Below are 14,545 nucleotides of genomic sequence, written 5' to 3'. Positions count from 1 at the left end.
ATGATCACGGCAAAAGCAAGCAATTGAGTGCAGCTGCTCTGTCCTCCCCAGCTTAGAGCACAATCCTGTGCGTGTCTCCTCAGAAGTAAGTCCCATAGTGCTTGCTCCCAGGAAAGTTTGCACAGGATTACAGCCTTCAAGCTCCCCACTCAGCATCCCCCCCCCGTTTTTGAAATCCTCAGTACAGTATGTATGCCTTTAAAGAGCACTTAATAAACACTTTGTAAACCAAATTTGACTTTGTTCTGACTTTTCTTGCCCATAGGAACGCTTTAATTAAATTTCAATGCATTCCTATGGGAAAACGCACTTCGCGAAACGAAAAACTTGCATAACGAAAGGACTCGCGGAACGGATTTTGTTATGCAAGGCACCACTGTACTTTCCAAAAAAAAATCACAACACAGTTTACATAGCAAAGTGCAAATAGAGATTCTGCATTGCCCATGAGAATTACCAGAGTTTGTGTTAGAGAAGATATGCAATGAATGAGTGTAAACACACTTACTAAGGAGTAAGTCCCCATGAACACTGTAGGACTTGGTTCCAAGAAAACTGCAGAAGACTGCACTATTAGAGCAGCAGAACACACTCTGGAAAGCAGACTCCTGGCTTCTTGCCTCTCTCAGAATCTACAAAGCTGTCTCCTTATATTGCAAGACTTTTGTTAATGCCTGAATGATGAATTCTTTTCCTTACCTTGAAAGCCCCAGATAAAAGTTCCTTGGTTAAGGGTAGCAGGCAACTGCTGAAAAAAGTTTCCCCAGTTATCTAAATCCATCATTATAATATGAGTCATGGTGCACAAATAATCAAGATCAGGGAGATCGCCATCATCTAGATTGGAGGGTGGAAGAATACATCAAGATGCATTTGAGTTTTACCATGGTTGTAGAAATCTGTATTTTGTCCAAGAAACAAATCACTTCACATTTTAAATTCAATATAATTTAAATAACAAAAATAAAGTTTTTTCCCAACAAGGCATCTTCTTCAATAGATTTGTAACAACTTGGAGTAACTTTTTGCTGTGAGGCCCATTTGGTTTTAGCTGGTTATTTACCAAAAAGAGGCAATTACTGTAAATGCTGGGAGAAGAATACAGCCTAAAGGGCGCCCTTATCTCCACCAAACATATGAATACAATGGAATTGCACAATAAAATTCCTTCCAAAAAGGCTGTATCTGTATGTGACCAAAGGATATCATGGACCGAGAAGCAACCATGAGTAGGGTCAGTCTGACTGAGGTGGCTCCCTCAAATGTTGGGTTGATGGAGGCACCCACCTCTGCTTGCCCAACTCCATGGCTCCTCTTCTCCCACTCCCTGTAGTCAAAAAGGAAGAGGGGAATGGAGCAGACAAGCAGTAATGGAGGCTGGTGAATTGCCTGGTAAGAGGGGGCAGCATCTGGCACACCACCTCAAGTGCCAAGAGTTTTTGGGCTGGTCCTGGTAAGAAGAGGCAAGAGGTAAAGAATTATTGTGACCAGTAATAAGGTGGCATGAGTGTTAGCCAAGTGACAAACCATTTCCATTGACGCACACTTCAGAATAGCCACAGGCTACAGCACTTAGGCAAGTTAAGGGCCAAAATATTGTAGATATCATCTGTGATCAAACAGCCCAAAAATTTCTTTGAAACAAAAAACTAATTTGTTAAGAAACATCTAATCAAGAAGTTCTCCCATGGCTAATATTTGTATTTATAAAGAAACAGCAAATTACAGCCACATATTTTTCTGGAACCACTTTATATCCTCCTTCCTCTACAAGGTGGTGCATTATAACACCAGTTAGTAATACTACAAAGAGTAACACAAATGCTTTTAACAAATGTATGTGTCAGCTGAACCTAACCTGGTGATATGGGAGTGGACAGTCAAAGCAGGCCAAAAATCAGATTTTTCAGTAGGTGCCACATATAAAATATTACCATTGGGCCAGAGCAAACCACTCCAGGGCACCACAGTAGTCAGTGCTCCAGGAAGCATGTAAACTGGGTTGGAAGGCTGTGTTTTGACCCTTGAGTGAAATAAGTCACAGTATATATACCTATACACCATATAGTATACAACATGTATGGCAGAAGCTCCCCATATTCAGAATTATGTACATATACACAAACAGAACATGAAAGAAAAAGTTGCATCCACTCAAACCTAATGCCAACCTCCATCTCAGAAAAATTAAAATGAGCCAATTTCCTCTCCCCCGCCATGTTCTGCTGTTGCATTTTTTCCTGCCACCTCAATATACCATGGTTTCCGGGAGCCACCAAGTATGTTCAGTCTACATCACCTGTCTTTGGAGGGTGGGATGGAGTGTGAGCTACTTTTAATTTACCCATGTATGTACTTCATCATACCATGGGAAGCCCCTTGATTATGTGGAAACTCCCTCCTTATTTTGGGGTGACCCCATTTTGTTTCCCATCTGATATTTGAAACCCACTGGACACTACTGCTTATTCTGCCCTATGCCACCACATATCTTCTGAGGTTTTTTCTCCTCTAAAACTCAGCCATTTTATTTCTCTCACATAACCAATTAGGAATGATTGCCACTTCCAAGTAGCAATTATCTTCACAGACCTTGCTACTGCTTTTCCCTCCTATATTTGCCTTCACCTTGTCAACCTTAGCTTTTATTGTGGTTGGCAACCTTCAGTCTCGAAAGACTATGGTATAAGCCTACAGCATCCGGTATTCCCAGGCGGTCTCCCATCCAAGTACTAACCAGACCTGACCCTGCTTAGCTTCCAAGATCAGACAAGATCGGGCATGTGCAGGGTAACAGTTGCTGGGGGCTTTTATTAACTCTTTCTATTCCACTGCTCAGGAGCCACACGCATCTGGCCTGGTAAATAGGATGAAATACCAAAAAAGGTAACAGCCATAATCACTGGCTTGCAGTGTTATTAATCTAAAAAGGTTCTTCACATTTCTTTTGGACACCAACTATTATATAGTCACAATAGTTTGCATACTGAAAGAGTACCATGGCATATACTAACCTTGGGCAAACACTTCAGAATGTGGCTTCTTAACTTGCTCTTTGTCTGTATTTTCCGGCTTCTTCAAAGAAACTAAAGCGGAACTTACAGGAGGCAAATCTCCTGAAAGCTCTGGTTTGTCAGGCTTCTTATCCGTACAAGACCCACTGGCACAAAACTGGAATACTCCATTTTCTGCTTGAGACCCAAACGTTAGTTGGGGCTTCACTGAGAAGCAGTGTTTATCATGGAAGTGCCGATGGCCAAGACTAAGATTACCATAGCTTTTGTTACATGCACCACATCTCACTACATAGGATTCTTCATTCATTTTTTTGTCTGTATGGCTGTCAAGATGACCCATCATGTCACAAAGACTTTGTGCTGTTGAGGAACATAATGTGCAGCGATACCACAGACTACCCTTTCTCAGCATGGCTTCCTGACACTTCCTGTAATCAGCTTTCCTGTTTTCTTTGGAGATGTATTTCTCTCGACAGCCACAATTTAAAAAGTTGCTCTCTTCTACAGTCTCAAAATTTTTAATGGATGTGTTTGCTCTCGCAGATACACATGTGTAATCCAAGCTGTGGAAGCCCTTGAAGTGAAGAAAAACCTCTTCTTCAGCATCAAAAAAGAGGTCACCACAAAACCCACAGAAATATTTAATTTGTACAATATTCTTATGCTTATCCTCGCAGTGTCGATTCAACGTTTCTATTTTCCGAAATGTCATTTTGCACAAGCCACAGCTATACCTGTGAAAGGGATGCTTCTCTAATGACTGGCAATGTTCCTTCACACTGTCTTCCGAGTCAAAGATTTCCTCACACATGCTGCACTGCCACTGGTGCGAAGGTTCCTCAGAGAGATCCATTGGACTCAAAGGTGGAGACGTTTCCATTGGACTTGGAGATCGGTCTTTCTGCTCCAGTGAATTACCACATAGTGTACCGGAAGCTAACACAGGCTCATCCACAGAGATATCCTTCTCAGAATAGTAGGTGTGCCCAGCATGATATGCTGTCACGTGGCCCATAACTTCCTCCCCTTTCTGAAGGGCTACACTGCAGGTCTGACACCAGAAGTGGAAGTTAGCCAAGTGTGCTCCGCCATGGATCCTGCTCATGTGCAAACGGATGATACTTGCATTTTCTGCAAGCTTCCCACATACACCACATTTGTGGCAGATTCTGTTTGCAGAAATAATGTGTTGCTCTACCAGCTCTTCAGAAGAAAATGTGCTATGGCATTCACATATCCAAGTTTTTACAACAAGGGCACAGCTAACCTCTTGGCTTTTGCCTTCTAAATCCTTTTTACGTTTGGCAACTGTTTCTGTCGTGTTAACAGACACTTCTGAGTCCAGAGATCTTTTTAGGGGAGACGATTTTAAAAGGCTTACGTGCTTCTGTAGATGAGACACACTTTTATTCCCTTCACTGATATGACAGAACATCAAGATGGACTCTTCTAATGTGACAAAAACTTTAACTTTGTGTTGGGTCTGGTGAATATGCTGACTGATCTGAGCTTTATCAGCAAACAGTTTGTCACAGCGGAAACAGCAACCTTTGGCTTTAAATATTTCAGCAACACAGGAGATGCTCTTCTTTGACACTGCCACTGGACCAGACTTACGACAATGAGTTCTAAAATGGGGAAAAGATACAGAAACATTGTCACCTAAACAAAAAATAAAACAAAACAAGGAGCTAAATATTTCAGCAACACAGGAGATGCTCTTCTTTGACACTGTCACTGGACCAGACTTACGACAATGAGTTCTAAAATGGGGAAAAGATACAGAAACATTGTCACCTAAACAAAAAATAAAACAAAACAAGGAGCTAAAAAGCAGCCTGCATTATCAACATGCTTTCAAATTATAGTATAATTTACTATATATAATTTAATTAATTATATATCATTTAATTAAATTTAAATAAGGGTGCTGTTTGCCCTTTGTTGCCTTAATCCAGTGATTTTCAACCTTTTTTGTCTCATGGCACACTAACAAGGTACTAAAATTGTCAATGCACACCATCAGTTTTTGGACAATTGATAAGGCACACCATGCTGCTGGTGGGGGGCTCATATCCCCAATGGTCCTATTAATAAATGACCCTCCACCAAACTCCCGCGGCACACCTGGGGACCATTCGCAGCACACCAGTGTGCCATGGCACAGTGGTTGAAAATGGCTGCCTTAATCCCTTGTAGTGGTTGGCCAATACCCCAGATACCTATCAGAGCAATTTAAAATGCAGACTGACAGTTGGTGCAGCGCTATAACAGCAATACACGACTCTCTGAGCCACTTAGAGCCCAATCCTACGGGCCTCGGTGCCAGTGGTACACTCGCACTGCTGGTGTCAAGTGTTGTGAAAGTGCCCCTCGACACTCAGCGCTGGCGCAGAGGCCAGCCCCAGTCAGCATTGGGTCTCCACATCGTGAAGACACGTTGCAGGAGCACTTGGTGGTGAGTTTCCCTGCTGGCCAACAGATGGGCTTTTCAGGGTGGCGGGAGGGTGGACCATGGGGAGGATTGGGCTTGGGAGGAGTCAGGGACAGCGGCAGAGGCTGCAGCTGTATCCTGTACCCCCTTCCAAGTTGTACCCCCTTGAGTACGCAGAAGTGCTGCTGCTCCAGAGACCCAAGGTCAGAAAGTTGCTCCCAGGAAATAATGAGGCACAGACAAGGCAGTGCACCACCACCAGATGTCCTTCAACTGAAGTATGTACAATATGTATAGTGCCGAGGCAGCACAGCAAAGGAAAACAGCAAAGACAGAACTTGCCACAATCTCTGATCACCAACCCCACTGACGCAGCTTTCCGCAGACACTCCACCTAACATCTCCCACGCAGCAGCAAGTACAGGCTCAAATATACTCAAATACTGGCACTGGCCAATGGGAAGCAGGGTATGGTCTGGCGATACTATGAGTCATAGTCTTGTGACATGGTATTACAGGCTATTGCATCATCCATACTATGCCCTGTTGCAGCAGCCAATCCCATGATGCAATGGGGCTACACTGTATGCACTCAGGCAAAGATATCAGGGCCTAGCCTTGCCCTACCCAGCCTGTAAATTCACACAGGCCTGGGGCATATATCACAACAGGAGCCCTACACAAATCTTGGTGCTAAGCCAACTCAAGAGCTGGCACAGCTCAGAGGAAACCCACTGGGGATGCTGCAGTTCTATACAGGGTAAGGGAACATTTGTTCCCAGGTCATAGGATTGGGCCGCCCAAGACAGTGAAGTGTATGTGCACTGAACATATGAAGCTGCCTTAAACCACCAGAAAATGGGTGTGATCCCTGACAGATATGAACAGAACTACAGAGCAGCAGTCCCATCTAGAAGTGCTAAGACTCTCACAAACCTGAAATGCGCAGTTAACTCCACATGGGAACGCAACACCCGATGGCAGGATGAACACTTCACTTGGAATGGAACTTCTTTGCACAAGGAGATTAGGAGATTCTTCGCATAAGTTGGGAAAGGCAAAGGAACCGGACAAATTTGTTTATCTGTAATGGAAAGAAGGGAAACAAGCACTGAAAGACAGCTAAAGAAACATGTTTGGCTTGGAATATAGATTAATATTGAGTTGGAAGCAAACAAAGTTCATCTAGCCCCACCTCTGCCCAAAGGCAGGGTCACCCCCATATCAGCTCCTGCCTATAACAAAATCTAAACTCCACTGTATCACCAGTAAGATTTGGTACACTGCCGGCAGGCAAGGAGGCAGATTAGACTTTGTGGTACAGTGATATGTAGGCCACAATGCAACATCCACTAGAGCAGGTGTGTCAAACATAAGACTTGTGGATGTGGCCTACAGAAGCTCTTATCTGTCCCACGTGATAACTGAACTCTCCCCACTGCTGCACTTTCAGCAGTGTTGCTTCTGCCAAGGCTCTGCAATAGAGACTGGAGGAGGCCTCAGAAGGCAAGAATTGCTATGGGGGAAGGGGCAGACCAAGAATGAAAGACTGAAAGAGATGCTACTGAGGCACTGGGAGAGCCCAATTATCCCCTGAGCCGCCCTTTCAGCAATGTCAATACTGCCGAGGCGTCATTTTGCAGAGTATCTCACAGCTGCTGAGCTGTGAAATGATGGCAGAAGCAGCAATGCTGAAAGGGCAGCATACGTGATAATTGGGCTCTCCCATATTTTGAAAATATGGATCAGAATCTGTGTATTTTCTCTTCTGTCATTTGCTGCTAATGAGAACAAAATGCTTATTTCTAGCTATCGTCTGCTTAATGATTCACTTCCTGCTTAATGATGTCATCTCTTGTAGCAGGCACGGTGAATGTTATTCAGCCTGCTGTACAAAATCAGTATGACACTGCTGCACTAGAGTGTTGCAAGCAGCTGTCTCTTATTTCATTCAGTTGTCATTCACATTCATGCCTATTGAATTTCAGGAACCAGGTGATGCTCTGCAGAAAGCTATCTGGAGAACAAAGAGTTACAAATGATTCAAGCAAGAAAGCAAAGTCAACAAAACAGGGCAGGTATAGCCTGGATAGTTAGAGTGGTTAGGGAAATGCTAGTGGCTTCTGTTCCACAGCTAAGAAATTCCGCTCTCCAGAGAAATATCAAACACATCTTAAGTACAGGTAGGGCCTCCATATCCACAGATTTTGCATCTGTGGATCTGGCTCAACCCGGGGAGGTGGAGCCCTCCAGAGGTGCAGACAATCTGGAGGGCTTTGCTGGGCCTCAGAATGCCTTACATGGCATATAAATGTCACTTCCAGTTTCCCTTAAGAAACCAGAAGTAGTGTTTTTTGGTCAGAAACGGCCACTCTGAAACCCGCAGAGACAGCAGGTGGATGTGCACTGCAGGCTTCAGAAAGCCCTCCAGAGGCAGCCAGAGCACAGTTCCGGCTCCCTTCAGAGGGCTTATGAGGCTAAAATCATGGATTTGATTATCCGCTAATTTCGGCATCTGTGGGGGGGGGGGGATCCAAGAACGGATCCCCCGTGGATAAAAAGGCCCTACCTGTATCTTTAAAAATGCTACAAGAGTGATTTATTTGGTTTGGCATGGGCTTGGAGTTTGGGGATTGTTATATTTTAGCATTTTAAAAAATCTGTACCAATTTAGTTCCTTTGCACATGTTTAAAATCTATTTCCTGCCCCAAGACTTCAAGATGCAGTGGGTTACAAATCAAGCAGCTATGCTAACAATATCCAGTACTTTGGACAGAAACAGAAAAGGAAAATCCTGAGACCAATGAGAAAGAATTTCAGGAAAGCAGACCAGGACCAAGCTGCACATGGCTTTGCCCAAAACTGTCCTGAATAATTATCATGCATTTTCTATGGGCCATACATATGGGCTTCAGCCATGATGAACAACACATTCACTGCCTTCAGAAAAATTTTTCCTGGCAATTTTCTCAAAGTGTATTACTTTGTGTTTTACTAGATTGGCAAAGTATCAGCAGTTTAATTATTTAAAAGAGCAGTGGAACCAATAGCATCTAAGCTCCAGGTTCTTTCCGTCCTATATAAGCTCATTATGGTCTATACTCCCACATTTGGGTTTAAGGCAACTGGCTTTATAAAATAGTGAGACCTGATTTGACCGGATAAATACTCTTGACATGTGCAGGAAGGAGAGATCTCATCTTAGCTTACAACGATCAGGAGAAATTTGCAAGACTAGCAATGGGGAGAGGAGACAGCATGTTAATGGGCAGATTCAACAAGTTTAGCAGCAGTGGGAAAGTGGAAACTAACAAATCAGTATATTCCACTGACACTCCCAGAATAGAAACGTTTCCGTAAGACAGACACATTTTTTACTTCCTTTAAGATAAAAATTGCATGTATGGTGCAATTAGTATAAAAAAGATGATAGCACTAGAGCAGTGATTCCCAAACTGTGAGTCAGGACCCGCCAGTGGGTCACAATCTGATTTTTGGTGGGTCGTGAAACTGATAAGCTGACAAGGAAAATGTATTTATCCCTATGGAAACCGAAATGGAGCAGCACATGTGTGTTTACTCGCAAGTAGGCAAGTGTGCCTCAGCTCTTATCAAAGGCCAGGTGAAGGGGAAAGCATGGTCACCAGAATGGTCCCAATATGATGAATGTAGAACTCGACAAGTGCTCCAGAGGACGGCTCTCCCCTCCTCCAATGAAAAGGATAAAAACGTGGCTTGAGTAGCTGGTAAAGTGACACTTTTATTTTTTTAAGTCTTGTAAGGCTGGGTGGGTCCTGATAGAACAGTGTTTCTCAAGGTTCATCCTCCGCTATACCACATCACATGATCCACCTGTTTGAAGTACCAAGGGAAATAACTTGTGATGACATCATCGCCTGTTACTTCTGGGTTGGGAGGCCAGATGCAACATGACAAACACCAGTAAGAGGCTCAGGGTGGATGGGAGGGCTTTTTCAAGCATAGAAAAGCATGCTTTGGAGCTCTGCCTGCCAAGCCAAGTCTCCTACCACTGTTTGTTGCATCACATTCCTGCTCCCACTGCCAGGTCACAGTTGTCCAGGAGTCCTGTGAATACCAGTAGACACCACCTCAAGTACCACTGCTGGTACCCATACCACTGGTTGAGAAACACTGTGATAGCCTGCTGTCAAAAGTGGATCCCAGTGCTAAAAAGTTTGGGAACCACTACACTAAAGTATTTTTTCCCTCTAAAGAACAAATCATGAAGGAATGGCAGGAAGTGAAGCAAATATCGAAAGACAAGACGTACCACTCAGTTTAAAGGTATGGAAGAAATGTTTCTCTCTAGACATATGCTGCAGGCACTCATCTCGTATGCTAAAAAGGAGGAAGCAGCAGGGACAGGCAAAGCACTGAATACGCTGAGGCGGATAATTTCTTTCATGGCCATCATCTTCACTTGCCTGGGTGGAGGGTGAAAAGCCAATTCAATTTCAGAGAAAGCAAGGTTTATTTCCCAAGGTTACTGAAGAGATTTTTCTATAATCTGTTTTGAGAGAATTGCTCTTAACACCGAGAATTCTAGAGACAGGAACTCAATGTTTATTTATGCTTTTGTATTGCAAAGCAGCCGCCATATGTAGACGTCTACCTAAAAGCAGAAAATCTAAAAAGTTAAAACAAGAATAAAGCAAAACCTCAGTAATAAAAATTGATGTCTACTTGATGGACAGTATTCCCCACATTACTTTTTTTCAGGTGTCCTTCTATAATGAAAAACTAATTCTAGTATCAATGCAGACCTCTGCTGCACTGCAAAGGAATTTCCCAAACCAAGATCGGTGCATGCAGAGAGACAACAACAGATTTGATCCTCCCTGATAAGCTAGGCGAACTATAAGTAATTCAGGCAGATTCTAGCTTTTGGGAAGAATGTCAGTGCTCAAATGGTCAATGAAAATGACTAAGGGGGGGAGCTACTTTGTCAAAAGATATCTATCAAATTCTTGCCTTAGAGTGACAGTGATCATTATATTGCTCAGGGGTGGGAAATCTTCTGGTACAGACAATGCAGGCAAAGGCGCTGGCTGGGGATCCATGGAGGGTAATTGTAGGATCACATGGAGAATGGTCAAACCTAAGAAAGTAATAAATTATCAGGCACATTATATATTTATAGAACAATATACAAAAGTAACATTCATTTGAAGATTGTCCATTAAAAAGTTTATGGCAATTGCTTTTAAACAGTGTAGATTTACCACTTTTTACTTAAAACGCTCACAAAGTGGTTTACGCAGCAAAATGAATGACTGAAAAAGAAAATGTTTCCCTGTCCCCAAGGAGCTCATAGCGTTTAAAAAACAAAGACACAAGGGAGACATCAGCAAATAGCTACTGGAAATGACACTATTCATATTTGAATAGGAACAGTTGCTGTTCCCCTGCTAAATCACCACTTAAAAGGTGAGTCTTTATTCAGTATCCGTCAATGTACCTAAATACACAACATGCCTACAGGCTTGCATACACCAGAAATCTGGAGTCTGCAGAACACAAATCAGTCAAATGCACATTTGAAAGTTCATACACACCACGTCCCATCTTCAGGTAATCTAATTACTTTAGTTCATAAGGCACTATTACCTTTGAAGATGACCTAGAAGGAGGGGCCCATTGTCAAACTTCCTATTGCAGTGCATTATCGGACATAAAATGGATTTACTGTTCGATGGTGCTTGGTTCGATCTCTGAGGTAAAGGTTTTCTACCAGAGTTTACAGTGCCTGGTGTAAGGCCTACAGTAGGAATAAGAAAGTACATTATGCGGTCCTACTTCAAGACAATGCAAAGGCAGATTACAGTAAGATGGCAACAGAAGCACCTAGAATGTACTCAGGTAACATGCACTATGCTTGACTCCTGATAACTAAAGTTCTCTGAAAGGTGAATAGGTGCTATATAAATGCTAAATAGTTTACTGCAGTGGTTCTCAAACTGTGGGTCGGGACCCACTTGGTGGGTCGCGATCTGATTTCTGGTGGGGCACGAGAAGCTGACGGCGGCCATCTTGGAAGATGGCAAAAGACCCAGGCGGTGCCATTTTGGAAGTGGGCAAAGCCTGGGCGTGGCCATGTAAGCTTCCCGGCATTGAGACGTAACTAAGAGTGGCTTGCACATGTGCAAAGAAAGCAGCGTGCCGCTTTCCCCCAGAAAGCTTGCTGCTGCCTTCCAGCCGGATCTCCCTCTGTACTTGGAGGCTTCCCTCAGGAGGTCCAATCGTAGAGTGCAGGCTTGGATTGCAGGCAAAGAAGGACCGGGAGAGACGTGGACGAGCCAGCCAGGCTTCTCCCCACCAACCTTTGTCAGCTTGGCCGCCTTGACGGGATGGGCTGCCTCAGGGTTGCAAGACAGAGCAGCTCCCCCCCCCTGCAGCTGGACTGGGCTGGAGAGTGTAGACATAGACCTGAACACAGGGCTTGGGTGAGTAGAGGCAGACCCGTGTGATCTCCCCTCTTGTGAGCCTGCCTTGGAAGCAGCATCACCGCCGCCGCCACCCCACTGCCATTCTCCCTTCTGCATCACGACCTCTCTCCCTCTCTGAAATTGCCTGGAAGCTGCAATCCTTTCCTGCCCTGACTAGCACGTCCTCTCTTTATATCTTGGCTGGGGTGAGGGGGGGATCCCTGGTTGCCTGGCTGCCAAGAGAACAGCCAGGAGGGGGGAGGGGGGCAAGCCTGGCATGTGGGGGGGGGAGCACCCAGGGAGAGTGCTGCTCCCCCAGCCGCTTCTCTGATGTGCACCCTTCCCCTCTTAGGCTGCAATTCTGTCTACTCTTACCTGGGAGTAAGCCCCATTGCTAATAATGGGAGTCAATTCTGAGTAGATGTACTTGGGCTTGGGGGAGATGAGAGGAAGCATCCCTGCTTATCTTCCTTCTGAGGGGGATACTACTTTTTTATTTCCTTTATTTACAAAAACTCAAGCTACTTCTTGTATTGAGGTGCATGAGTAGGGCGCACTTGTTTCTGGCTAATGCTGTGCACAGTATCAATAGCCACATCAATGTTTGTTAGTTTCAAGCACAATACAAGAAGTAGCTTGAGATTTTGTAAATAAAGACAGAAATAAAAACAGTAGTAAATAAATACACAAACATTTTGTTCCAGATGTTTTATTTTTTGCTTGATAACAATGGTAGCGAGGGCAGGGAGAATGGGAAGAAGCTTCTGAGCTGGAATAGTGTCTCTTGTCATTTACAGTTTGAGTTTCTAGGCAGGAACTTGATGCCTGCTTGATGACATCACTTCCGGCTCTGACATCACAGTGATGTCACTTCCTGTTTGATGATGTCATTTCTGGCTATGACATTACTTCCAGGTTGCTGACATCACTTCCTGTGGGCCCTAGACAGATTGTCATTCTCAGAAGTGGGTCCTGGGCTAAAAAGGGTGAGAACCACTGGTTTACAATATATGCAGTGCATATGCTGTGTAACCAGCATCAGTGGCAGATTGCAAGGGCTCTTAGGGGGTGGCACATTCGGGGTGTCTTTCAGTTTGGGTCTGCCACTGCCACCTCCCTCCAAGCTGCACTGATCCTCTTTGTGCTCATTCAAGCACAAAACAGATCATTCCCCTCCTCACATGCTGTGGTGAAACCCGCAAGTGTGAGACTTCTGGTTTCATTAAAGGGACAGTTCGAGAAGCAGATGTGAGAGTTTGTGCTGTCCCTGTAAATGAAACCAAGAATCCCATGCTTCACCGCAAAAGGAGGAGCATGGTCAGGGTTTTGGACTGTGTTTTGTTTTTTTAGCACAGAGGCAGTGAACCCTAGATATCATCACACTGCATTTCAGGCCACACCACGTCTGTGTACATCTGAACTAGAATGTCTCCTTAAAAGAAGGATAAAATTCAGACACCTCCATGTTGTTCAGTATATTTGTACCCCTCTTTCTCCATACCTCTGAACAAGAGAAAAGAACAATTATGGACAGACAGGAACAACTATTTCTTTGGAAAAACAGCTTATCTATCAATGCCTTGATCCCACCAATAAGTTACCTGGCATTTTTAGCCACTGGTTGACACACAGTCTGGCTGCTTCTGTGTCGCTGCGCCCCTGGATAAATTCCAGCTCTTGCAATCCATGAGCAGTCTGGGAATCCAGTTTTTCCTAATGGTCCCAGTGATTAGAAGATAGGCTGTTAGTATTTGTGTGTGTGTGTGTTTAAGTAAGCAATCAGACACACTGAAACGGACTAAGGGAGCAATCCTAACCCCTTATGCCAGTGCTTTCCAGCACTGGCAATGCAGCTCTGATGTCAGGGAACAAACATTCCCTTACTTTGAGGAGGCCTCCGTGAGTGACACCCAACTGCAGGATGCAGCACATGTCCCATTGGCACCACTATGCCAGTGCTGGAAAGCACTGACATAAAGGGTTAGGATTGCGCCCTTAGGCAATTACAAAACATCTGCAAATTTACATACAAAAGTATATAAAGCTGATATACTGAACACTTAAAAGTCTTTCTTCAGGAATGTATGTGTTTTCACAGACCTATCACAGTGTCTGAGAATGAGCATTTCTTGCTCCTTTCTGGAAATGGCTCATATGGCACCACTGAATCAATACAACATGTTCATCAGGTGTAAGTTAGGGTCATCTGCATTCATTCAGATTAGCTTCAGGAATCTGGTTCATTGCAGGTTTCCAATCTAGCGTTTTGTATAGCCATCTTTGACTTGCTGTGCTCAGTACCTACAGCTGTCATAAGAAAATTAAAAACAAACAAACAAAGCTTTGGGGTAGGGGAGAATATACCAATAACCTCCCACTGAAAGCACTATCTATCAAATCATCATATGACCTTCTATCGAATGAATTACTTAAAACCAGGTTAATAAGAGTGTTCGTGTGTCAGGGACAGGTAACGTAAAGCCTGCAAGCCATAACCAGCCCACTGCTGCTTTTCTTCCTGCATGATTAGCTGCATAATCAAAGAGCAGCAGTATGGGGCTGTAAGAAAGGTCTTGGCCCACCACACATGGCTCACAGTCCTCAAAGGTGCCTATTCCTGCACTATTCTATAACCCTTACAAGAACA

General features: G+C 44.0%; 1 protein-coding gene and 1 pseudogene across 4 annotated transcripts in view; both read right to left on the bottom strand.

The window, feature by feature from the left end:
- ZNF451 (zinc finger protein 451) overlaps positions 1–14,545 on the bottom strand; it is a 35,195-nt gene that overhangs the window by 7,853 nt on the left and 12,797 nt on the right. For all 4 annotated transcript variants that reach the window (XM_066640894.1, XM_066640878.1, XM_066640902.1 and 1 more), the window contains exons 5-11: positions 13,500–13,611; positions 11,081–11,231; positions 10,445–10,571; positions 9,744–9,897; positions 6,388–6,535; positions 3,015–4,645; positions 700–837 (exon numbers count right to left, since the gene is read on the bottom strand). In XM_066640894.1, the coding sequence (XP_066496991.1) occupies positions 700–837; positions 3,015–4,645; positions 6,388–6,535; positions 9,744–9,897; positions 10,445–10,571; positions 11,081–11,231; positions 13,500–13,611 (2,461 nt within the window). The remainder of the gene's footprint in view (positions 1–699; positions 838–3,014; positions 4,646–6,387; positions 6,536–9,743; positions 9,898–10,444; positions 10,572–11,080; positions 11,232–13,499; positions 13,612–14,545) is intronic.
- LOC136637315 (5S ribosomal RNA) lies at positions 2,689–2,808 on the bottom strand (annotated as a pseudogene).

This window comes from Tiliqua scincoides, chromosome 1 (assembly GCF_035046505.1).
Source record: "Tiliqua scincoides isolate rTilSci1 chromosome 1, rTilSci1.hap2, whole genome shotgun sequence".
Lineage (NCBI taxonomy): Eukaryota > Metazoa > Chordata > Lepidosauria > Squamata > Scincidae > Tiliqua > Tiliqua scincoides.
The sequence above is the reverse complement of the archived record's forward strand: the minus strand, read 5'-3'. Positions and strand labels throughout refer to the sequence as shown.